General features: G+C 59.7%; 2 protein-coding genes across 2 annotated transcripts; one reads left to right on the forward strand and one right to left on the reverse strand.

Moving 5' to 3' along the window:
* Positions 1-218: 218 nt before the first annotated feature.
* CDK3 (cyclin dependent kinase 3) lies at positions 219-4324 on the forward strand. The gene is made up of 8 exons (XM_063080922.1): positions 219-253; positions 779-904; positions 1238-1315; positions 1385-1505; positions 1595-1765; positions 1859-1960; positions 2246-2449; positions 3579-4324. The coding sequence occupies exons 2-8, from the start codon at positions 789-791 to the stop codon at positions 3702-3704; spliced, it is 918 nt and encodes a 305-aa protein (XP_062936992.1). The 5' UTR covers positions 219-253; positions 779-788; the 3' UTR covers positions 3705-4324.
* A 328-nt stretch (positions 4325-4652) lies between these two features.
* Positions 4653-22802, reverse strand: EVPL (envoplakin). The gene is made up of 22 exons (XM_063080706.1): positions 22705-22802; positions 20294-20393; positions 19373-19527; positions 19145-19271; positions 18207-18332; positions 18027-18065; positions 17708-17869; positions 17506-17613; positions 17250-17345; positions 16199-16324; positions 15597-15743; positions 15117-15271; positions 14880-14977; positions 14422-14594; positions 12739-12917; positions 12520-12658; positions 12195-12388; positions 11713-11863; positions 9518-9601; positions 9281-9391; positions 9083-9175; positions 4653-8340 (listed from the first exon to the last, which is right to left on the reverse strand). The coding sequence occupies exons 1-22, from the start codon at positions 22800-22802 to the stop codon at positions 4900-4902; spliced, it is 6102 nt and encodes a 2033-aa protein (XP_062936776.1). The 3' UTR covers positions 4653-4899.
* Between the last annotated feature and the right edge of the window lie 1402 nt (positions 22803-24204).

Consider the following 24204-nt stretch of genomic DNA (forward strand, 5'->3'; position numbering starts at 1 on the left):
ATTTTAATCAACAGGCACCAGAGTCTGACACCCCCACCCCCCAGAAGACTGTGGGGGGGCTGAGCTCCGGGTGCTGGAGTTGCGCCTCATGTGGAGTCCTGGAGGGTTCCAGAAGGTCCTTGTGAATAAAGGCCCTGGAGGGCGTGACCTTGTGAAGTGTGCACGTGGTGCAGTGCCAGGAGGGGCCAGGAGGGGGAGCCGTAGAGCAGACAGCTGCCCCCACAGTGAGGCTGCAGCCGGCCCAGGGTTTCTGGTGAATTCTCTGCTGGGGCCCTGGGGGGTGGGCGCTGAAGGCCTTGGTGCCCAGGTGGGGAGCCCAGGATGCAGAGGGCCTGCCTCCACCGAGGTTCTGCTCTCAAAGGAGGCCAAACGTCGCCAAACAGGCCAGGCTTAGGCCGTGGGCCCTGACCATGCGGCCTAGGGCAGGGCAGTGGCTTCAGAAGCCCTCCCCAACCCCTGACTTCTGCCCCAAGCTGTCCCCAGCCAACCTTCTGGGTAACCTTCCACTCCCAGAGCCTGGGCCTGGTTGGGCTGAAGTGGGGGCGGGGCAGGGGAAGTTTGGGCCCTGCTGTGCCCCGTAGCTAGAGCAGGAGGCCTGGGGTTCCCAGCTCTGCTGGGTGAGGGGCACCCCTGGTTCCTAGCCGTGTTCCCAGGCAGGATGGGCTGGTGGCAGTGGGGGTAGGGAGCAGGGCATCCTGGGCGGAGGCTGGGGGTGGGAGGGTGGCAGGGTGCTGGGCGTGCGGCGTGAATGCCTGGGCACCATCTGTTTCCTGGGCAGCTCTGTGGACATGGATGTGTTCCAGAAGGTAGAGAAGATCGGAGAGGGCACCTATGGGGTGGTGTATAAGGCCAAGAACAAGGAGACAGGGCAGCTCGTGGCCCTCAAGAAGATCAGGCTGGATCTGTGAGTGCTGGGACGGCCTCTGAGTCTGGGGGCCCAGGGCCACCCGCAGCCCGGCAGCTCCCCCTCCATTCCCTCATCTCAGGAGTTAACACAACTCCTTTTCCGAGAGCTGCCCAGTTATACTGGGGTGGCCACAAAGTGCGGCCCTCCCCTGCTCGTACCCCAACTCACCACCAACTGGCCAGTCTCAGCCCAGTCCTACACTCTGGAGCTCGGTGGGTGATCAGTATGTGCCAAGGAGCACAGGTGCCCATCACTGGGCGTGAATCACAGCAGTGAATCCCTTGGCTAGAAGCACCCTCCATGCCCACTGCTGTACCTCCTTTCCTTTAGGGAGGCCGAGGGGGTCCCAAGCACCGCCATCAGGGAGATCTCCTTGCTCAAAGAACTGAAGCACCCCAACATCGTCAGGTGAGTTGGGGAAAGAGTCTGGGACCTGGGACGGGGAAGGCCATGCCCTGACTGGCACCTCCCTGCCAGGCTGCTGGATGTGGTGCACAATGAGAAGAAGATTTACCTAGTGTTTGAGTTCCTCAGCCAGGACCTGAGGAAGTACATGGACTCTGCCCCAGCCTCGGAGCTCCCCCTGCACTTGGTCAAGGTACCAGGGAAGGCTGGGAAGACTAGGGGACACCCCACCCAGCAGCCACCGTCCACTCAGCCAGCTCCTTCTTCTGCTCCTTACTCCAGAGCTACCTCTTCCAGCTGCTGCAGGGGGTGAATTTTTGCCACTCTCATCGGGTCATCCACCGAGATCTGAAGCCCCAGAATCTGCTCATCAGTGAGCTGGGTGCCATCAAGCTGGCTGACTTTGGACTGGCTCGAGTCTTCGGGGTGCCCCTGCGCACTTACACCCATGAGGTATTGCGAGATGAAGAGGAGAGAAGGACAGCTGAAGGAATGTCACCTGTGTACTCAGCCACCCTGAATGATGCTGTTTTCTTGCCCCTGCAGGTGGTGACACTGTGGTATCGCGCCCCTGAGATCCTCTTGGGCAGCAAGTTTTATTCGACAGCTGTGGATGTCTGGAGCGTTGGTTGCATCTTTGCAGAGATGGTAGAGAGGGGGACAAGCATGGCCACAGGGAGGCCATAGGCAGGGTCCTACTGGGATGGCGGCTGGGGAATCCCTGATAACTTTTGTTAAGGGTGGATTAAGGGGTGTTGAGGACTGCCTAAAGGACTGAGGAAGCCAGCCTTATTCCAGAAAAGGCTAGAATTCTTAGCACAGCCCTGGGAGAGAGATCTTGAGGGTCCCTCCTTGATTCTGGCCACTTATCTGGTATTAGATTCTGTATGACAAAGTGATAGACCCCACACCTTCTCTTCTTCCTCATTCCAGGTGACTCGCAAAGCCCTGTTTCCTGGTGACTCTGAGATTGACCAGCTCTTTCGTATCTTTCGTACCCTGGGAACACCCAGTGAAGCCGTATGGCCAGGGGTCACCCAGCTGCCTGACTATAAGGGCAGCTTCCCCAAGTGGACCAGGAAGGGGATGGAGGAGATTGTGCCCAATCTGGAGCCAGAGGGCAAAGATCTGCTTATGGTAGGTGCAGGTGGCCAAGGAATACCACTTAGCTTTAGCCACTGCTCAACCAGAATGTCCCCTTCCTCAGCCAGCTTCTCACATAACCCTGGTTCTCTCTGAGTCCAAGCCGGTCTCTTTCCTGACCCTTGTGTCCAATGTTTATCTTCCCTGTTGAAACTTCTCTCATCTGGTCTTTGTGCTGTGACACCAGCCCGTTCCTCCTGGTTGGCTTGTGTCTTTGGTTATTCTCTCGTGTGGACATATTGCCCCATCTGAACTGTGCGCTTCCACAGGCAGGGCAAGCTTCCTACTGCCTTGGTGTCCCCTCAGTGCCTTCCTCAGTGGTGAGTCTTCACACGAGGCTGTTCAGACAGGCTGTTTCCTTCCACCTGGGCCCCTGCCATGGTCCTCTCACTGTTCCTGTTGTACCATCTTGACCCTTGGGCTGGCTCAGGCCAGACTGCCCAGAAGGCCTCAGGCAGGGCGCCTGGTTCTTGTCCACAAAGGCTCGGAGCCACATTTCTCTTTTTAATCTAGTGTTGGGTCAGAGGAAAGCAGGGCAGTATTTTCCTCTTCAGGCTGTGTGTTGTCTCCCAACCTAGTGCCAGCAGGATGGCAGGACTTCCAGCCAAGGCTCTTAGCACCCCATCCAGGCTACTCCATGGCAGCGGGTCCTTCCACATCCTGCCTGGGCCTAGGGACTCCAGGGCAGAGAGCTGGACAGGTCTGGCCTCTTGTAGTGTGAGCTTCTCCTTCCCTCCCTCCCTGCTGTTTGAATTCCCGCCCCACCTCATCTATACCCCTAGACAGGTTTGTCCCCTGTTCCCTGATACATGAGAGATGTCTCTGTTCTCAACTAGAAGCAGGCTGGGACCTGGAGCCCTCGGCAAGGAGGAGGAGCTGACTCAGCTTTGGCTGCCTGAAGGAGACCTGTGTGACTCATTGGGCTGGGGAGAACTAACTCTTTGTCCCAGATTCTGGGAGTGTCCAGAACTGGCTCGAGAGCTGGGCAGTGGTGGCTACGTGCAGTCCTGGGCTTGAGAGCAGCCACTTTGGGGCTCGGAGCACTCTGGCTGGGAACTGGGAGGGGAATTCCTCTCCCCACCCTGGCCACACCCAGTCCAATCTCTTTCCTTATCTTTCCCAGCAACTCTTGCAGTATGACCCCAGCCGGCGGATCTCGGCCAAGGCCGCCCTTGCCCATCCGTACTTCTCGTCTGCGGAGCCCCCCCGGGCCCCCTGCCAGAGAGTGCTGAAGCATTTTTGCCGCTGAGAACGTGGAGGCCCACCACCTTGAATCCTCTCTCCAGCTGCTACCCCAGCTGCCTCCCCACCCATTTCCCAAGAGAGAGGATAAATCTGGGGAGAGAGCAAAGCTCTAAGGAATTTGGCATCAGCCGTCAGAGGGCTGAGTTTGGGCTAGTCCTGCCAGCAGGTTAGCGAGTTCTTCTGTTGTTTGTTGGGTTTGATGGTGCTGTTTCAAAATAGGAGCACAGATGCTCCATGCATGGGGGTGTACGTTAGAGGGGGTACTCCAGCACTGGAACAACAGGTGCCAAGTCGAGAGCAGGAAGCCTGCCCTGGCGCTGCTGACAAGGTATTCCTCAGGCCTTCACCTGCCCCAGCCCGCAGCTGCAGAGCCAGATGCCTAGGAAAGGGTGCCCCCTGCTGGGCTTTTGGGATTTAAAATGTTTGGGGGAAGAGTTGAGTTCCAGTTCAGAGTGCCAAGTTCAGGACAAGGGGTTGAGGGAGAGGAGAGAGGGCACTTTCCTGATCCTAGGAGAGGTCGGGGCCAATGTGGCTGTTGTAACTAGTTGTCACTTCACCCAAGATATGCTTATGTTGGTTTGCTTCTGGCTTGTCAAACAGGAAATAAATGTGACATAGTCCTGAGTTTTCTGTCCTTGGGTTTGCCAACAAGTGGGAGATTGACAGGGGCTGGAGACAGTCCTGGCTTAAACTGAGACGGTGGGGAAGGTGGGAAGGGGCTGGTGAGGAGGGGGCTGCTGCTCCATGATCTCTTTCCATGGGCTGCCACCGCATCTCTGCCCAGAATCCAAGGAAGCACAGCCCTCTGAGAACACCTCATTTCCCAGCCAGATGCAGTGGGCACGTCCACTCCTCACCTGGGGAAGGACCCAAGCAATGCTATCTCTGTGCTCACACCCCAGACAGATCCATCTTGCATCCCCAAATGTGAATGAGACATGGAACTGGAAGAATTCATTTATTGGAAGCATTGGATCGGGGAGGAGGGAGGAAAAACTGAGCTGCTGAGCACCTGGTCTGGGGAAAGATCCAGGACCAAGGTTCAGGGAGGGAGCCCAACACCATGAATGTCTGAGTAATAAAACACTGGTCAGACAGAGTGAACACCCACTGCCTCGGATTAGGCTGCTCTGGGGACGAGGGTGCATGCATCTTACCCAGCCCCCCAACACACACACTGCCATGACTGCGAGGCCCCCTCAACGCAGGGAGCGCGGGACAGTGGGGGAGGCTGAGCGGTAGCAGCGGTACCCCTCCAGCGCGGCAGGGAGGAGAAGCAGGCCGCTCAGGGGGTCTTTCCGGCAGCGCCTCATGGCCTCCTTGTAGCTCAGCCGTTCCTTGGAGATGGGGTCTGTCAAATCCTTCTCGTAGCTGGACTCATCCTGCAGGACCTGGGCCAGCTCTTCGCTGATCATTCCGGAGAGCACGGCCTGGGGGATGGGGATGCGGCCTGTCCTCTTGGGATCGATGAGCCCCCCAGTCAAGTGCTGCACCTGCAGGTGCGGGAGCACACTCTCTCGGGGCATCCAGCCCTTCTGGACAGCCTCGCCCACCGACAGCCTTTTCTTGGTGACAGGGTCCTCGATGCCAGTGAAGGCCTTCTGGGCATTGAGCAGCCTCTGTGTGGAGGTGTTCTCGATCAGCCCCCTCTCCAGGGCCTTGTGCACGGAGTAGCGCTCACGGCTGAGGAGGTCCACGATGCCCCCTGTGGCTGCCTGGGCCTCCAGCAGCTTCTGCCCGGTGATGGGGTCCAGCATGTTCTTGGCCACAGCTGTCTTGATGCTACACTTGTTGTCAGTGGTGGTGTCATAGACCCCGGCTATGGGGAAGCTGTCATCACTGAGCCCGAGACAGAAACCGGGGGAGAAGAAACCAGTACTCTGGGATGCTGGGGAGGTGAGAGGGGACTTGGAGATGATGGAGCCAAGGGACAGCGAGGAGCTGGGCTTGGTCTCCCCCGCCACGAGCAGGGCAAACTCGGAGATGGGGAGGTGGCCGTCCTTGTACAGGTGGTACTCCTCCTTGGAGATGCGCCGGCAGCGGAGGGCGGCCTCAATGGAATACTGCTTCCCGCTCTTGCGGTCCAGGAGCACGGACTCCTCCCCGCAAGGGCCTGAAGTGGTGATCTCCTCCCAGTCGCACTCAAGCTCCTGCAGCTGCAGGTACTGGCCTCGGTCGATGATGCCCCTCTTGTAGGCCTCATATGGGGACATGTCCATCCCTGTGTCGGGTTCCAAGATGGAGATCTTGGTGGACAGGTTGGTCTCCCGTGTCTGGGTCTCCTGGCTGAGCTCCTCCCGGCTCACTTTGGTGTGCAGGTCCCGGAGGGTCCTCTCCTTCTCGTAGATCTGGTCCTTCTCGTGGAGGATGGCCGCCTCCAGCTGCGAGAGCGCCTGGCCCCGCTGAGCCGCCTTCTGCCGCTCACTCTCCGTCTTCTGGCTGAGCAGCTCCGACTCCTCCTGCAGCTGCAGCGCCTTCTGCTGCTTCTGCCTCTCCAGCTCCCGCAGCTCCTGCTGCAGGCGCCCGCACTCCTGGGCTGCCTGGTCCCGGGCCTTCTGCAGCTCAGCCTCTTCCCGGGACCAGGTCCTCCTCAGAGCCTCGGCCCTGTCGATCCGCTCCCGCAGGTGCCGCCCCTCCTCCTCCCGGCCCTGCCGTGCTGCGCGCTCCCTGGTGAGCATCTCCCACACCCGGGCCCGCTCGTCCTCCAGCACGCGGTCCTTCTGCACCCTTATCACCTCCTTATAGATGGTCTTCTCCTGCAGCTTGGTTTTCTGGAGGACATCGATCTGGACCTGCAGGTTCTTGCACTCCCGATGCAGCTCTGTCACCTGCGTCTTCTCCTGGTCCAGGTCCCTCCGCAGGGCTTCCGTGGACTTCTCCAGGTCCGGGTCCTTCTCCAGCTTCACCACTTCCTCCATGATGATCTTCTCCTGCACTGCCGGAGGCCGCGTCTCGAGCTCCTGGATCCGCAGGGTCAGCTGCCGCAGCTCCCTCTCCACGGCCAGCTTCTTGCTGCGGTCCTCCTGGAAGCTGAGCAGGCCGTCCTTCTCCTCCACGTCGGCCCGCAGCTGCTGCACCTCGCGCTCCAGCTGCCTCCGCCGGCCCACCTCCTCATCCAGGCTCCGGCTCAGCCGGCTGTGGTCATCGCGCAGCTTCGGGTCCTTTTGGGTGACCACCACCTCCTGAACCACCACCTTCTCCTCAGGTCTCCTCCTTTCCAGCAGCAGGTACTTGTTCTGCAGCTCGTAGACCACGTCCTCGGCAGCCCGTCTCTTCTGGGCTGCTTCCCGCACCTCCTGGCGGAGCCGCTCGGCCTCCTTCTCTAGCACCGGGTCCTTCTCGTGGCGCACCACCTCCTTGCTTACTGTCCTGGTCTCCACTTTGGACCGCTCCCTTCTCCACTCGTCGCGCTCCCCCTGCAGCCGGATGAGCTGCTCCTGGGTGCGCCCGTCGGTGTTGACCAGCTCATTGAGCTGGGCCTTCAGGCGGTCGATCTCGCGCAGCACCTCCGGGTTCCTCTCGTGCCTCACCACCTCTTGGGTCACCTCCTTGTACTCCACCGTGGGCTTCTGGGCCCGCAGGGCCTCCAGATCGGGCAGCAGCGTCTGCACCTCCTTCTCTACGCCGCTCCTCTTGCTGGCGGTCTCCTGCAACGCGGCCCTGAGTCGCGCGATCTCCTGCTCCGTCTCCGGATCCACCTGGAAGACCTCATTGACCCGCTCCTGGAGCTGCACCTTGGGCTTCTGCTTCTCCACCACGCTGTACTGGCCGTGCAGCTCCCTCAGCTCCCTGGCCAGTGTTGCGTTCTTCTTCCTCTCTCCTTCGAGCAGGCTTCGCAGCCTGGAGGACTCTCTGAGAAGGCCCGGGTCCTGCTCCACCTTCTTTACCTCCTTCACAATGACCTTGGGCTCCACCAAGCTGATCGCCCGCTCCAGGTCCTCGATGCGAGCCTGCAGCTTGGCTGCGGCCTCCTCCGCCCCCTTCCTACGCGCAGCGTCCTCTTTGATCTGCAGCCTCAGAGCCCGGGCTGCCTTGACCATCTCCAGATCCTTCTCCACCTTGACCACTTCTTTCACCACGATCTTCTCCTGTACGTTCGCCTCCCTCTGCTCAAGGGCCAGCAGCTCCTTCTTTAGCTCTTCCAGCCGGGCCGAGACAATGGCGTCCTCCCCCTGTAGCTGCTGGATCTCACTGCTGAGCTGGGCCGCCTGGCTGTCCATGCTGGGGTCCCTCTCGATTTGGGTGACCTCCTTGGTCAGCAGATGAGGCTGCACGGTCTTCCTCTGGCTCTCCAGCTGGACGACCTTCTGGGCCACAGCCTCCAGGTCTGCCTGCAGGCCAGCCCGCCGCTTGCCCTCCTCCTCCACCTGGGACTTCACCCTGAACAGGCTGCTCTCCAGCTGGGGGTCCCGGTAGAACTCCACCACCTCCTTCTCCTCCAGCCTCTCCAAGGGCCGCTGAGTCCTCAGCTGCAGCAGCTGGCGCCTCTGCTCCTCCAGCTCACGCTGCACCTGGGCCACCCGCTTCCTCTCTTCCTCCAGCTGGGACTTCAGGGCCTCTGACTCCCTTCCAGCTCCGGCCGGGCTCTCAGAGCCTTGCTTTGCATCGTGGGTCACCTGGCTGTCCTCATTGAGCTCCTTCTGCAGGGTGAGAGGAAGGAAGAGGACTGGGGTGGGGGTGTAAAGATAGGAGCCCCTTTTCTCTACACCGTATTCCTGAGATCAGAGACCCCTCCCTTCCTCCTGAGACTTCCTGGTAGGTCTCAGAAGGTGGAGCTGAAGACCTGAGATGCTTGGATGCAAGATTTTGGGAAGTTCATGCCATGATGTTAATACACAAGGCAGTGGTTTGGCCAAGTTTGAAAGAGAAGTGCAAGTAGGACAGGTTCTCCCTTCTGAGCCTTTCCCTTTTGCTCTTCCATCCAGGCTCCCAGGAATGGCCCCCTACTCCTCTGGGGGCTGTAGGGCAATGGCTGAGAGTAGTAGAAAAGCAGACAAGTCACCAAGAGCCTAGGGGAGCTTCTGGCTCCTGGTTGACCAGGGAGGGAGACCAAGGTGGCTGTTGCCATTGTGGCTAGGTCCTAAGGCTGAAGACCCTGTGGGCTTTTCTCTGCTCTCTGGGGTAGGAGGTCCTGTCCCCATTGGAGGACTGCTCAGTGGCTAAGCTGTGAGTGCACTGAATGACATCTCCAGGGCTAACTCTAGCATGGATACCAGCCTGTAAGAGCTGCTGGGGAGAGAACCATGGGAGGCAGGGAGCTGTCCCCCCTTCAGCTGCCAAGCCTGCCCAAATGCTGCAGGGGGAGGAGGAAGAGCAGACTGCCAGGCTAATGGCCCGGCCAGGCTGGCTATTGTGGGAATGGAGCAGACATTGTCTTTGTACCTTCTCCAGCATCTTTTTAGCAAACTCCAGCTGGTGCAGCTGCTGCTGGTGTGCAGCTGCAACCTCAGTATAGGCTTTTGCAAGGTTCTTCTCCTGGAGAGGGCAAAGGGAGAGACAGAGAGGGCCAAGTCAGCTCCTGCCTTGGAGGCTGCAGAGCTGGTGCTGAGGGACACTGAGGCCCACCAGGTCCCATCTCACCTGGGCCTGGATGTTCTGCTGCAGGGGAGCCACGCAGGGCCTCTTGGAGGCTGGCATTGCCAGGGTGGGCTCCAGGGAGCAGCGGTAGGTGTCTGCCTGTAGCTCATAGTCCTGATCAGGGAGGAAAGGACAACAGGCAGGAAGTCAATGAGGAAGCTGGGCATGGGGGAGCAGGTAACTGGAAGAGGGAGGGAGGGTGGTGGATAAAGAGGGACAAACTGAAGTAAAACTGCTTACATGGAGCGCCGCCTGCAGCTCCTGGGAGAGACGGGATGCCGTGGCCCTGTCCTGCTCTCGGCGCTGGATCTCCTGCACCAGCCTCTGCCAGAGAAGTGAGAGTCAGGGAGGCCAGGAGAAACCACTCACCCTCACTCTCCTCCAGCTGATGCCTCCAGGGCCACAGGCAGCCAGCGGGCCCCTGGGACAGGAAGGGCTGTGTGGGGGACCTGGAGTGGGAAGTCATTCGTTTCCCTGACATTATTCTCTCTGCTTTTCCTCCTTCCCCTCCTTGGCAGAGTCCCTTTCTTCTCCCTAGGCCCCTTGAGAATTCTGTCCTAGCTGAGGGGTTCTCCCGCTGCAGTGTGCATGAGAACCACCTGAAGGCTTTGTCAGAACACAGCCACGCTGTGCCCACCCGCCCAGTCTGATTCTGCAAGGCTGGGGTGAGAAGTTGCATTTTTGACAAGGGCCAGGTGCTGCTGCCTCTGTTGGTCCAGGGCCCCTGCTTTGAGAACTACTGCTCTGCTGCAACGGTACTTAACCCTGGCTGCCCACTTTCACTTACCTGGGTACTTTAAAAAAGTACCGATGCTCTGACCCCAACAATTCTGATTTAATTGGTCTGGGGAGGGGTTCTGGCCTGGGGATGTTTTATTTTATTTTTTTATTTTTATTTTTATTTTTTTTAAAAAAGATGACCGGTAAGGGGATCTTAAAACCCTTGGCTTGGTGTTGTCAGCACCACGCTCAGCCAGTGAGCAAACCGGCCATCCCTATATAGGATCCGAACCCGTGGCCTTGGTGTTAGCAGCACCACACTCTCCCGAGTGAGCCACGGGCCGGCCCTCTGGGGATGTTTTAAAAGCTCCCTGGGAGATTCTGATCTGCAGCCCAGGCTGAGAATCTCTGTCCCAGGCCCCCTTCCTGATGCCACCGCCCACTCTCTCCTATACGTTCTCATTTTCCCGCAGTCCCAGGCCCATTTTGGTTCTCACGAGCTCCCCGTGGCAACCCCCGCCCCCATCTGCCTCCTGTAACCCACCCCCTGCTCCCCAGGCCCTGTTGACTGTCCTGGGCACCTCACACTCTGCATGACCCAACTGACTTCATTTCTCTTCCCAAATGTGCTCTGTCCCATCTCCCCACCACAGGTGGGGACACCCCCCCTTTCCAGGTGTCCCCAACGGAACTCTGGGCATCATGGAGACCTCTCCATCTCGCTCACTGCCCCCTCCAGGCAGTCACTGGGCCTGCCCAATGCTGCCATCTCTGTCTCAGATCTACCTACCTTGCTCTGTCTCATATTCCCTGTCCCTGGTCCAGGCCACCGTCCCCTCTCATCACCTGGATTTCTACCTGACTTCTCATGGGCCTCCCTGTCTTCATTCCCACCCCCCTCCCAGCCATTCTCCACTTGGCAGCAAGAACCAGCGTTCAAAAACCATCTGAGTCTCCTCCCCGGCAGCTTGCCGGTGCTGCAAGGATGAGTACAGCCTCCTGTCCGTGGCTGGAAGGGCCCGTGTGGTCTGCTCCTCATCTAGTCACTCTCGCCCTTGAACCCCCCTCCTTTCCCCTGGCTGCCATGCCACCTGCTTGGACATTTTGCCCCCTCCACCTGGCCCACACTATTCCTCGGGTCTCAGCTTAGGTGTCCGTTCCTCCCACACACTCGCCCTAACCCCCACGAGTGTCCTGCAGGGGCCTCCCATAGTGCTCAGGTACAAAGTGCCTATCACCGTCACAGCCTGTGACGCACTGGCCTTCCCTACCAGACTGTGAGCTGCCTGAGGGCCGGGACTGTGTCCCCAGCCCCAGGTTCATTGCCTAGTAATGAGCCTGTTCCCGTGTGAACACAGCAGGGACTTACTAAGGAGGAGAAGGAGGATGCCAGTGGTGGCTGGAACCCCCCAGCAACTTTGTGGCCTGAGCATGAATCCTGCTGCCTACCTTGGACCAGACAGAAATGAGCTGGCTGCTTCTGTGGGCACAATGGAGCATTTCAGAGGGAGGTTGGGGAAGGGGGTGACCCAAGGCTTCTGTGATCTCTGTTTTGATGCCTCTTAGAGCGCTTTTGAGCCTTGGCCACTAGGGGCCACATGTGCACAGGCAGCTGTCCCTGTGGTGGGGTGGGAGGCCAGCCAGGGGGGAGAAGTGCCCAGCTCTTGGTAGGGGCCTGACCTGCCTTTGGGTCACTGGCAGCCCCAGCCCCTCACCTTCTGTGCTTGCAGCTTGTAGGCAATCTGGCTGGGACCGTCGCTGGGCTGCACCTGGTTGTGGGGTAGGTGCTCCAGCCAGGAGCTCAGATTGTCCCTGCAGTTCTTGAACTGCTGGTAGGTGAGGCCAACATCCTGCACTGTCTTCTCCCTGCAGAAGGACGAGGCCCAGAGCAGAGCTGAGAGCCGCCTCTGGGGACAGGTGTGGGTGATGGAGGAGGCTGGCAAGTGACCTGCTGTGCAGATCCCCCTACTCTTTGACCCTGTGCTGGAGCTGGGGATTCAGACACGGAACAGTCTCTGCCAGGCACCAACCACCCTGGGAGGTAAGTACCGTTATCATCTTATTTTAGAGGTGAGGAAACTGAACCTCAGAGAGGTGACCAGTCCAAGGTCACACAGCTTGTCGGCAGCAGCCCCGGGGCTCCACTCCAGCCCATGTTTCGTGGGGCTGCCCTGTGCCCTGAGGCCAGGCCACTCACCGCAGGTCCAGCTGGTCCCCCGCAGCGTGGTAGCGGTCGGTGAGGGCTTGCACCTGGCGTTGCTGGCGCATCCGGTCTGGGCAGAACTCATGGAAGTTGTTCTGCAGTGCACTGCACGCGTGCTCGGCAGCCTTCAGCTCGCGGTGCAGCCCCAGCACGCAGGCCTGCTGCTCCAGCAGCTCCCTCCGCTGGCGCTGGGGAGCAGGGGACACAGCATCATGAGCCCTCGTGGTTTGGCGAGATGCCATGTCCACCTCCCACCTGCCCCCGAATGCTTGGTCAGGCTGTGCCCTCCTCCCACTAGTAGGCTGCCCACCACCCTCACCTGCAGCTCATTGATTCTCTCCTGCAGTGCCCCGGGGCCAGCAGGGATGGGGGCCTCTTTTGCTAGAGTGGACTCAAAGCCTCTGATGACCCTGTCCGCATCCTGGATCTGCTGCTCCAGACCCAGGGCTGCCTTGGCTCTGCAAGGAGGAGCCAACGGTCAGACACCCCCTCAGCCACACCCTGATGCCCTGCCTGGCCCTGTCCCCAGAGTACTCACTTCTCCCCATAGAGGCTGCACAGAACCTGCACGTCACTGTACTTGTTCTTGACGTTGTTGAGGGCCACGGGCAGCTGCATGGCGGTGGGGCCCACGGGCTGCGCTGACAGAAATGCCTCGCATTCCTGCTGAGCAGCCTCCTTCTCGGCTCCCAGGCTCTGCAGGCGCTGGGCTGTGCTCTGGGGAGGGGATGGGGTCAGGGATCTCCGGGCAGGTGGGTTCTGCCCAGCTTTCCTGCCAGGTCAACCTAACTCTGCAGCCATGGAGGCCCAAGAGTGTGGTGGGTACATGCTCAGGCTCAGGCCAGAGAACCAGATACAGTCCTGGTCCCGCTTGTCCCCATGTGGATGACTTAGGGCAGGTCAACCTCTCTGGCCCTGTCTCCTCATCTGCAGAATGACCAATGGCAGGATGGAGTGAGAATGTCAGGAGCCCCACAGCGAGTGCCAGGCACACAGTTGCCTGCCATGGTCTTCATGTCACTATCCTGCTCACAAAACCTTTAGGTCCCCTCTCTGTCACTCCAGGATCAGGCAGCCATGCCCCGGCTCTGTCCTCTTGGGTTACTGCCTTCATTCTTGTGTCAGCCACTCATTCCTCCACTCCCTAAGTCACTGTTTAGTGCCGACTCTGTGCCAGGCGCTGCCTACGACCAGTCTAACTGGGCTTCTCATGGCCCCTAACGCGGCTTACACGGCAGACACTGTGACTTCAAAACCCAAGGACATATTTGGATGTGACAGCCTCAGCTGCCAGCCTGATGGGGATTGCCATGTCCCGGAGCTGTCAGCGAGTGCCCCTGGGTGGGCCAAGGCCTCTGTGGAGACTGCACAGCGCCCCCTTCTGCCCTCCTGCTTTGGTTCCTCCCTCCACAGGTGTCCCTTCCACTAGACCCTCCAGATGAGTGTTTGGCACTTTCCATCCTGGAGTTGCCCCCCAGGACCCAAGTGCAACCCCTCTGCTCCTGCTTTCCCCTCCCTGCTACCCAGCCCCCTGACCCTGCTGAGCGGCCGCCCTGACAGCTACAGAATGTTGTGGAGAGAAAACAGAGTTGCACAAGAATGTGAACAACACGATTTTCTTAGAACCACACACACAGGATGTAATACACTTGAATAGAAGCTGGTCTGGAAGGAGACCCCAGGCTGCTGCTCCAGGTGTGGGGAAGGGCAGCCTTCACTTCCAGCACTTTCAGGGTGCTGAGTACTGAGTGCACGTGGCAGACGATGTGTTCTTCTTTGGTAATTTATACAACAATGCTGCAACCTCTCCGGGAAGTCTCCCGCTTCAGCCAGAAGAAATCACCCCTAAGATACCCCAAGTTTCCTTGCTGCTCTCAGAACCTTCCCCAGATACCTCCCAGGTGTGGGACCTTTAATTGGGCTCTCCTAGAACCTTCCCGGGCGTTACCACGCTTCTTCCTCAGGACAATCAGATGAGCTGGGTATTGTTACGCTTGTTTCAGGGATGAGAAAACCGAGGCCCAGAGAGGTTAAGAGACTTGCCCAAGGTCACGGAACTGGTTAGTAGAGGAGCCAGGATGAGAGCCCTGGACTGTCTGCTCCCTCCTCCACCTCGGGTCCTGCTGGCTGCTCCCACACTTGGCTCATCTCCCCCTAGATTGTGTGCCCCCCAGGGTGGGCCGCTTTTCACCCCAGCTGCCCCAGCCTGCTGCTTGCCTACCTTGTGGCTGCGGATACGGCCCTCCAGGTCCTCCAGCGGGGTGCTGCGGCTCAACGGGGCCCGGGCCCAGGCCAGCACCTGCCTCTCTATCTGCCCCAGGTCCCCATCTAGTCGGGTCATCTGCGTCAGGAGCTTCTGGGCCTGTGGGTCAACTGGGGCCGAGCCAGCAGGAGCTGGGGGCAGAGGGTGCTGGTGAGGGTCCAGGGTCTACCTCATGTCTGCCAGATGGGCCTTCCCCAGGTGCGTGCAGAGGGTCCTGTAGGGAGTGGGTCCGGGAGGGGGGTGGGCAGGGCCTAACTGAGGGAGGGACAGCCTCACAGACTTGGCAACCCAGGAGAGGGCATCCCCAGAGCAGACATGCCTAAGCCAGGGTCGCCCCATGCCCATCACATCACCACGACAGTGGCCAAAGTAGGAATCTACTCCCTCTCCCCCTCTCCCCGGCCAGCCCTTAGTACCTTGCTGGCCAGGCTGTGAAGGCTCCACAGTACTGGACTTCAGGTGGCTCTGGACCATGGCCAATTTCTGCTTCAGGGCCTGAAGCTCTGAGGTCAGCCTGGCACAAGGAGGAGATCAGAGAAAGACATCTGTCCTCTCTCTCTTCCTCCCCAGCCACAGGAGTCACTGCTCCAGGCAAAGGCCAACATTTGGGCAGCCAACCGGCCTTGACGCTGAGTATCCCCAGGCAGACCCACCTAGAGATCCTGGCCATGGCCTCAGGGTCGGGTGCTGGGATGCAGAAGCAGGCAGCTGGGGCACTCTTGGTCTCTCCACCAGCACCCTGCACAACCCAGGTGTGCGGGTCAGTGTTATCCATCAGCGTGTACTGCTCTCCCCGCAGCAGCTGCACCTGGGGGGCAGGTGGCAGGGGGCTCATGTGAGCTCAGGGCAGGGGCCAGAGGGGGGTCCAAGGCTGAGATGGGGTAGGGGCTGGGGACAGGGACAGGTGGGGACAGCAGCTGGAACAGGAACTAGAGTAGGGGTGGGAGGTGCTGGGGTGGGGACAGGGACAGGTCAGAGGCAATGCAGGGCTTGGAGAGGGGGTACTGAGTCAGGGAAAGGGAGTAGGGCAGAGGCAGAGGCAGGGATGGCATGGGGTAGGGGCAGAGGATGGGACTGGGGGGAGTTGGGTGAGGGGCAGGGCCAGGGAGGGGCTGGGTGGGCAGAACTTATACTTCTCCTGAATCCCAGTCGCAGAGGCTGTCCACGTGCAGAGGCTGCTTGGGTGGGTTTCTGCGCTGCGGCAGAGGGGCCACTTCCTGGCTCCGCTGCTGCAGGTCCCCAAGGGCCCTCTCAGCCACAGCCAGCTTCTTCTCCTCTGCCTGTGGGGGTCCCAGGCAGTGGGGGCTCTGGCCAGGCTGCACTGGAGGCCAGCCACCCCATACCCACTCCCCAAGAGGGCCAGGGTCTGGCCTTCATGAAGGCAGAGCTTTTAAGTCAACAAAAGAAAAGTAGCCCCTCTCTGGGGGCCCAGGATCTTGGGGTCTTGTCAGGGGGTGGGTGACTAAGCAGGCCTCCAGAATAGAGGTTGGAGGGAGCTCAGAACTCTCCCAGGCTGCCCTTCTCACATTACAAATGAAGAAACTGAGGTCTATAGGGGGAAGGGCTTGCTGATAACTGGCCAGCCTTTTCCTGCTGGAGTGGGTCCCCTTCGCCTGTCCCCCAGGCCAGGGCTCGGAGCAGGACAAGGTACCTGGATGGGGAGGGATGAGGCCCAGAAAGACGGGCAGGCCTGATTCCTGGCATAGGGGCAGATGGCCTGGGGGGGTTACCTCACCTCCAGCTGTTGCAGCAGCTCTGGGTGGGCACCAGGGGGGCTCCCAGGGGCAGTGCTGAACTTGGCGTCCAAGTTGCAGTTGAGCTTCCCCAGGGTCTGGCTGACTGAGTCGGCCTCTTCCTGGAACTGAGGTTGCTGAGTGGTCAAGGGCAGAGCTGGGGCAACCTGCTGCCCACTGACCCTGCAAACCAGCTAGGCGCAAACTGTCACTTTCCCCCGTGCTGGTGGACTGTTTCTATTTAGGCAGTGGGATCTTTTTTAATTGGTCCTTTTTAATTGGACCTTTTTTAATTGGAGTGCTTGGCAAATGAGGTGTTTTGGGTTCACTGAACTTAATTTCTTTTTTGAACTTAACTTTTTAAGTGTGTCGTAAAACATGTGGTTTTCATCCTTCCTGCACAGGTGAAGGGCACCCTCGCTTGCCTCCCTCCAGTACCTGGAGTCGTTCTCGCTGGGACAGAGGGTGTTTGGGCTGCACTTGTCCCAGCCTCAGAGAAGAAGCTGGGAATGTGCTGCAGAAAAAAAGCCATGCTTGGGTGATGTTGTGGAATTATTGTCAATGGGTGTGATAATGGAATTGTGGTAATATAGGTAAATGCCCTTAAACAAAAGAGGAAACGAAAGAAAACTCCTTGGAGTTTGTCTCTGTTAAAAGTGTATGAAACATTTTGGGTGGAAATTACAAAAAAAAAAAAAAAAATCCCAGTTGTATATTAGATCAGTGTTTCTCAATCCTTTTTTCATTATCATTCTCTTAAAGAGCCTTTTTAGACATTTTTTCCTTAATCCCCCCACCCCTCACCCCCACCCCTGTTAACACCACAGATACGCTCCATCGGTTTAGGTGCTTGTATATAGGTTTGTGCTTTGTGCGTTTTTTTCCCCTCCTGGGGGCGCTATCACCCTGTTGAGAATGCATGCATGACATTATTTTCCTCTGACACCGAGTTACAATGACACACAGCTCTGTCCTCTTGGGAGGTGCCTTGCCTCTCCAGACAGCAGGTGTCCTGTGGCGACGTCCCCCCTGGGGCCGCCCCGCTCGGCTCACCCGGCGGTAGTCCTCCACGCGCTGCAGCTGGCTCTCCTGGCAGATGCACAGGTTCAGGAAGTTCTGCCACTCCATCTTCAGGGCCTCCTGGTGGGCCTGGGGACAGACAGCAGCATGCAGCCCTGAGACCACACCCCGGCCACCCTGCCTCCATCCGTCCCACCCTCCCGCTGTCCCTCTCTCACTGTCCCCTGCCTCCCTGGGAACCCCCCTGATGGGCGGTCTAGGGAGCAGTGGACGGGGCCTCTGCCTGCACCTGGATGGGCCCGGCGGCTGGGTGCCCCAGCTCCAGCATACGTTCGCCGTCGTCCTCCAGCTGGTTCACACTCTGCTCCTGGCTCAACAGCTCGTGCTGCTTGAAGTGCTGCAGGCAAGTGGCGGGTGGGGAGGCCAGTGAGGACCAGGATGGCTCGGCTACCCCTGCCCAGCCCTGCCCGGCCCTGCCCGTGCCCATCGACCTCGTATTCCCGCCGCACGCCTGGAGGGTCAGCCAGGAGGTCACTCCAGTCCTGCTGCAGGATGTGGCGCTGCTGCTCGGCCAGGGCACTCAACTGCCGCGTGCAGCCCTGCAGGTGCGTGTACAGGCTGCTCAGGTTCTGCCCGCGCCACGAGGCCGCCTTCTGTGCTCAGGACCAGCGCCGAGAGATGGGGAGAGAGAAGGGGGTGATGGGAGGTGCCATCAGGCCGAGCAGAAACACTGGCCTCATCAAAGGTCCAGGCAGCCAGCCACCCCCCTGCCAGCTACCAAGCCACCAGCCGGCCCTTCCCCCTGCTCACCAGTAGGTCCCGGTATTGGTTCCGGATGGTGGTGGCATCCTGCCTCGACCAAGGGGAGAAACACAGGCCCATGAGAGGCAGGGTACAGGGAGATGGCACCCTATGATCTGGGCTAGCCATGGCCCAGCCACCCCTCTCCCTAGAGGGCCAGCGGATCTAGCTCCAGCTCTCAGCACCCACCGGCCCCACGAGGCTCCGCAGCTGCTGCCCATAGGCCTCGATCTCCTTCTGCAGAATGTTGTGCTCGGCGATCTGCTGCTCCAGCTCCCCCATTCCTGGCCCGTATCTGCCCTCGCAGACTAGCTTCTGCAGAAGAGATGGCTGCTCAGTTCTGCCCACAAGGCCCAGAGCGGGGCAGCCCAGAGAATCCCACAGCGCCCGTGGTGCCCCCCCACGTCCCCATGGGATGAAGTGGACTTGGTCATTTGGGCAGAGGCTGGACAGGCCACGTGAGCAGCATGGGTGAATGGCCTGCTGCTTGCCCTGGGGAATGTGCCATTCTTTAGTGGCACTGGTTGAGGCCTCAGTGTCACCATCATTGCAGTCCCTAAATCCCACTGGTTCCTAATACTCAGGGCTCAGACTCTGAAAAGTCTCCCACTCTGCCATGCCTCGCCTGAGGCCCTGACCTCAGCACGTCCTACCTGGACACCTCCAGGCAAGCCCTGGGACCCTCAGCATGCCCTGCTCCACCTGGGCCCTTCCCCACTGTCCCTCCACTGTTGTTACAATGCCCTTTCTGTTCTGGCCTCAAAGCACAACTCCTCACCTGACAATCAGAGCACCGTGGCTCTGCCCACCTGCCCAGAACACCCCACTTCCCCCTGCATCCCAGCCTCCCTCCCAGCAGGAGACTTTGCCCCTGCTTTCTGGAATGTCCTCTCCTCACCACTTCACCCTAATTCAACCAAGCCCTCCTGCCTCTCTGTGCCTCTTCGTGGGCCTCCTCCTGCAGGAAGCCTTCCCTGACTGCATTGTCTGTTCTGCTTTCTCCCTTCTCAGACCCCTGATCTATCCCCAGGTTCCAGCATGCAATCAGGCCCCAGATTGCTCTGATTGTGCTGGGGTGTGACATTTTGCTCCTTGAGGGCATCTCAGATGTGGGGGCTGCCCCTGACCTGTTTCTGCTCCAGCGCGCGTGCCCAGTCGACCCTGGGCCCCACAGCAGGTGGCAGCACCATCTTCTCGTACAGGGCACGGTACTCAGCACACTCTTGAGTCACCCGCTCGTGCAGCTGCTTGATGCTGACAAGGAGGCGACCATAGGTCAGGCCAGGCCCAGGCCTTCCTCCATGTCCCCCAGCACCTCCATCTGTGAGCCCAGCCCCAGCCCCAGCCCCACTCACTCCCTCTCGATCTCCTCGGCCTGCGGGTGCTTGAGCCGCCGGGCCTTGTCCACATCCAGGAAGAGGTCCTTGAGCAGCACCTCGGCCTCCTTCAGGCTGCGGCCCGTCTCCTGCTGGTGCTGCAGGGCCTGGCTCTGCTCACTGTTCAGCCGGTCCTGTGGGTGGAGGACAGCGAGCCTTGTCACAGCCCAGAGCCCCCATTTCCTCACTGCCCTGGCACTGTGAGCCTGAGCCTCACCCTTGGGACCCCAGCTGCAGTGGCCAAGCTTGGGGCATATACCAGGGAGCGGCTAGGCCCAGTGTATTAGGCTTCATGGCTGGCTTAACACCAGCACAGCCACGTTAAACCACTTTTCACACTCTTCCCCCTCCCCTGTCCCTTCTGTGCTCTGGGAACTGGCCAGTGAAATTCCTCAAGACCGTTATCATCAAAGTGATGTCTGGTGGGCTGGGGGAGCTGGCTTCGGGTTGCAACGCTTTGCACTGACATAGTGGTGGCACTAATTAGAAGCCTACGCCCTAACCGACCAGATGTTAACAGCCCACAAGGGCTGTCACCTTGCATTCCACTGATTCTGAAATTGCCCATGACTCTGCCAGAACCCTCAGAGGCTCATAAACCTCCTGCTCTCCTTTGTTTGGGGGAACTGATCTGACTCAGTCTCCCCTCCACGTTGGTAGAGAAAAGCCTCTTGGCTGAAACGGTGCCTAGCTCGGGTCTCTCCCTTTTCTCCATCTCCCCAAACCTAACACAGTGCACCTGTGGGGCAAGCTGCAAAGATATGGGGGGAGCCCGGGGCCCCTCCCCTTGGTCCCCAATGTTGGGAGCCCCCTGTGTGTTTAGGGAGTGGGCAGTGAAGGACGAGGGTTGTCTGTCCCATCTTCACCCTCACCAGGGGCCACCTGCTGCACAAGCCTCACCTGCTGCAGCCTTTTCTGCGTCTCCAGGATGTCCCTCTCCACCTGGTCGGCGTTGGCTTGCATGCGGGAGATGAGGAGGGCCAGTTCCTGGGTGGCAGCCCTGGTGGGTGTGGGGGACAGAGGGCAACATGGTAGAAAAGACCCCTCTGTGACCCACCCAGGTGGGGTCCCTTGCTCTCCCTCCGACCCATCCCACCCTACAGCCAGGCTCACTGCCCTGGAAGGAGGAGCCCATGGCCTGGAGGGACTCTCCTGCTGGAGACTGTGACATATTCAGTCCTGGAGGTGGGGGGAGAGCACTGTCCCCACATGAAGGTTCCAAAAGTGAGGGTCCCAGCTGTGTGTGGCTTTGGGGAGCAGGTGGGCCCTGGGCACCCCAGCCTCAGCCAGCTGTCCTCCCAGTTGCCTGCCTGCTTCCTCGGTTGGTGAGCAGGTGGCCCAGAAGTGTGTGAATCACCGACTCAGCTGCTAATACCTGAGGCAGCCTGGCTGGGCCCCCGGGAAGGGCCACTGGGCTGGCTGGGGCCGGGGAGCAGCAGCATGTCCTCCACTCCAGCTTCCCCCACCCTGGCTTGTTGCCCCCACCCTAGCCCTCCCCCAGTCAGGGGGACAGCTGCCATCTGGAAGAGCCATGGTGTGGGGGCAGGGGGAGGCCAAGGGTTGCTGGGTTGTTGGGTTGCTGGGGCACCCCAATGTTCTCCAGATTCAGGGGTTCATAGCCCAGATTGGGACCTAACTTGCTCTGGGTCACGCAGTCAGGAACAGAGGGTAAGCCTGCTGCTTGTTTCCATGCATTCATTCAGCAGCCTCTACTGAGCACCTACTGTATGCTTACACTCCCTCTCTGTGGGTTAGAGAGTCAAGCAAACCTAAACAAAGGCAGATGGTTCAAGCCTCATGAGCACCGTGACCTGCAGAAGTCACAGTCCTGGGGAAGCCTTCACTGGGCTGGAACCAGAGGTCAAAGGATGAGCCCCCCAGGCAGAGGGGCAGTGCCAATGAAGACACAGAAGTCTGAAAAAAGTCTGTGGCCAAGACAGACTGAGTTTGATCCTTCTCCATCATTACTATTGTGTGACCTTGGGCGAGTTACTCAACCTCTCTGTGCCCGAGGTTCCTCACTTGTAAAGTGGGTTTTAATAATATCTACTTCGCAGGGTTACTGTGAGTGTTAGAAGAATTAATCCATCTGAAGCATCTGGTGCAGAGCCTGGTGCAGAGCAGGACCCAGTACGTTTTAGTTTTTATTCCATTAGAGTGTAAGTGCCTTGAAGGCAGGGACTGTGGGTTCTGTTTATGGTGGAATCTCCAGTGCCTATAACAATCCTGGCACACAGTAGGTGCTCAGTAAGTATGTGCTGAATGAGTGGGTTGCACATGAGGAGCCCTCTTTTGGAGGCTGCAGCCAGAGCCAACAGGACCCTGTGGACCAAGCTGCCCAAGCTGGGAACACACTGCCCAGGAGCCTGCCTGGAGATGGGGAGCTGTGGGCCCTGAGCCCCGGGCGGCCCGTCCTCAGGTGGGGCCTCCCAGGAGGGCTGCCCCACCAGGAGCTGCACACTCCACCCTGGGCTGGGCTGAGGTGCCCTAGGGAGGACAGGTCACTCCAGCGAGAGTCTTAACCGCTGTCTTCTCCATCCGCCCAGACGCCCAGCCCTGGTGTTGGTGCCTGATCCCTATCAGGGTAATGGGCGCCCCCACCCCCACCCCCACACAAGCCTTTCATCTCTGATCTTATCTCAACACCTGGGACCAAGACAGGCTGCCATCTCCACCTGCAGAGGAGGCTGAAGCCAGCAAGCAGGAAGAAGGCAGCCAAGTCTGTCTGCAGAGAGCTGGGTGGCCCAAGGCAGGCACAGCACCCCTTCCACACACCCACAAGAAAAGGAACTCCCCAACTCCTGAACAAAACTACCAAGGCTGCGGTGGGGACACTAGGGAAAACTATGGCTGAGGCAGAGGGCACCACAGCCCCTGCCTCCCTGCACCCAGGTCCCCCCACCGTGCCCAAGGATTATCCCAGCCAAGTGGAGCTTGGGGACAGAGCCATGGATTGGGAGCCAGGCTCTCCTGTCTCCCAGACTCCCGGCACAGGCAGGAAGCCGCTCAGGCCCCTTTCTAGCACCTCACTTGCACAGAGGCCTCAACCCATGGCCCTCAGGCCCCCAGGATCCCCCTAGAGAATGTGGGGAACCCCAAGCCATCCCCTGCTTCCTGCCAGGGCTGGAGCTCAGCCTGGAACTCCTGAGGCAGGGAGAGTCCACCCTGGGGCCCTTTGGCCTCGGGACACTAAAAGCCAACACTGGGCTGGTCCTGGGCTCCAGGCTGCCACCACCAGGGGGCTGCAACATCTGGGCCCCACACCACCCTCGTCCCACCTCCCAGGCTCCCCATACCCCGACCCTGCTCACCGGCTGTGCTTGCTGGGGGAGCCCTTTGGAGAGCCCTTGGCTGGGGACCCCTTGGGGGACCCCTTCCCCTGGGACCCTTTGCTCAGCCCCTTGAACATGGTCGTAAGGCAGGTGCCAGCTCAGACTGGGCTCAGCTGGAGGAGGAAGGCAGGCGGGCAGCGGGCGCGCGTCTTCACTGGCTGGTCGGCTGGGCTCTGGCGAGGTGGGGCAACTGGGCACCAGGAAGGCAGTTTCTGGGAGGCCCCTCCCTGCAGGTGAGGCGCGAGCGGCCTGGGCCAGGGCTGCAGCGGCGCATGCACCTCGCTCACCGCGCCTGCACAACCAGTCTGGAAGGAAAGGGCACGGCGCAGAGGCGGGGCGCCGAGCCTGCCTGACTCCCACAGAACGTTTGGACTTGTTACACCCACATGCCCAGAGGGAGTGCAGCAGCGATCACACCCAGACGGAGAAGCAGCCAGGGCCAAGAGGGCCGGGCTTGAGGCAGACAGCTGCACACATGCAGGCGCAGGCTCAGGGACACACCGGCTCAGCCAGGGAGGCCCCAGCTCAGCAGCGCTGGGTTAATGAGCATCTCCAGCCCGCTCCACTCCAAGAGGCCCCGGTACCAGGCAGGTCCCCACCTGGGGCCCATTCCCTGCCAGGAGAGGGGGAGGCAGCCCAGGGCTCCAGGGCTCCGCTCCCTATTCTCCACCGATGTGATGGGGCAGCTAGGGAGCATTCGCCTCAGACAGCTGGCACAAGGTACATTTCAAAAAGTGGGTACCACCAAGCCGGTTCCCCAGGACATGACCCAGCAGTCCCACTGCCCCATCTCCCTGGCTGGCTCGGGGTCATCCCATCCGTCCATGGCTCCAGAGCTAGATGTGTTAGGATGCGCATCACTGAACCCTCTGAAGATTCTAGGCCAGCTCCAGAGTGGCCTGGCCGCCCACTGGCCGCTCTCCCTGGGAGCCACCAGCACTGGCCTTGGGCGCCGCTGAGCCAGGCTCTGGCTGAGCCCACTTGGAGTCCACTGCACTGGGGTTTTCCCACCGGCTCTGCACCTCTATGCTCCCCTCCCTGGAAATGGCCCCTGGTGGCTTTTACAAAGTCAGATTGAGTGGCTGACCATGATGCCAGTTTATTGGCCTTTTCCTCACGTCGAGGGCCAGGGATACTGCCCCCTTGGGGTCTGCAAGAAGAGGGTGGATGCCCCCCACTGTTCCAGGCTCTCATTTCACTGGCCCTGCTCAAGAAGCCCCTTCTGCAGTTGTGGAATCATTCCCTGGACTCATCACTGAAAACCACGCAGTTGTGGCAGGAGGAAGGATTGAGGAGGAGAAGGTGGAGGGACACAGATGGCTGGGATGTTCTGGCAGCCTCACTGAGGACAGAATACATCCCACTGGCAGAGGAAGGTCCCAGCAGATTGGGGAAACCAGGAACAGAAAAGCCTGAGACTGGCCACATGCCCCAGTGCGGCACAAAGGCCTGAGTCCACTGGCTTTGGCCCAGGAGAGG

This window comes from Cynocephalus volans, chromosome 16, assembly GCF_027409185.1.
Source record: "Cynocephalus volans isolate mCynVol1 chromosome 16, mCynVol1.pri, whole genome shotgun sequence".
In the NCBI taxonomy this organism is placed as follows: Eukaryota; Metazoa; Chordata; class Mammalia; order Dermoptera; family Cynocephalidae; genus Cynocephalus; species Cynocephalus volans.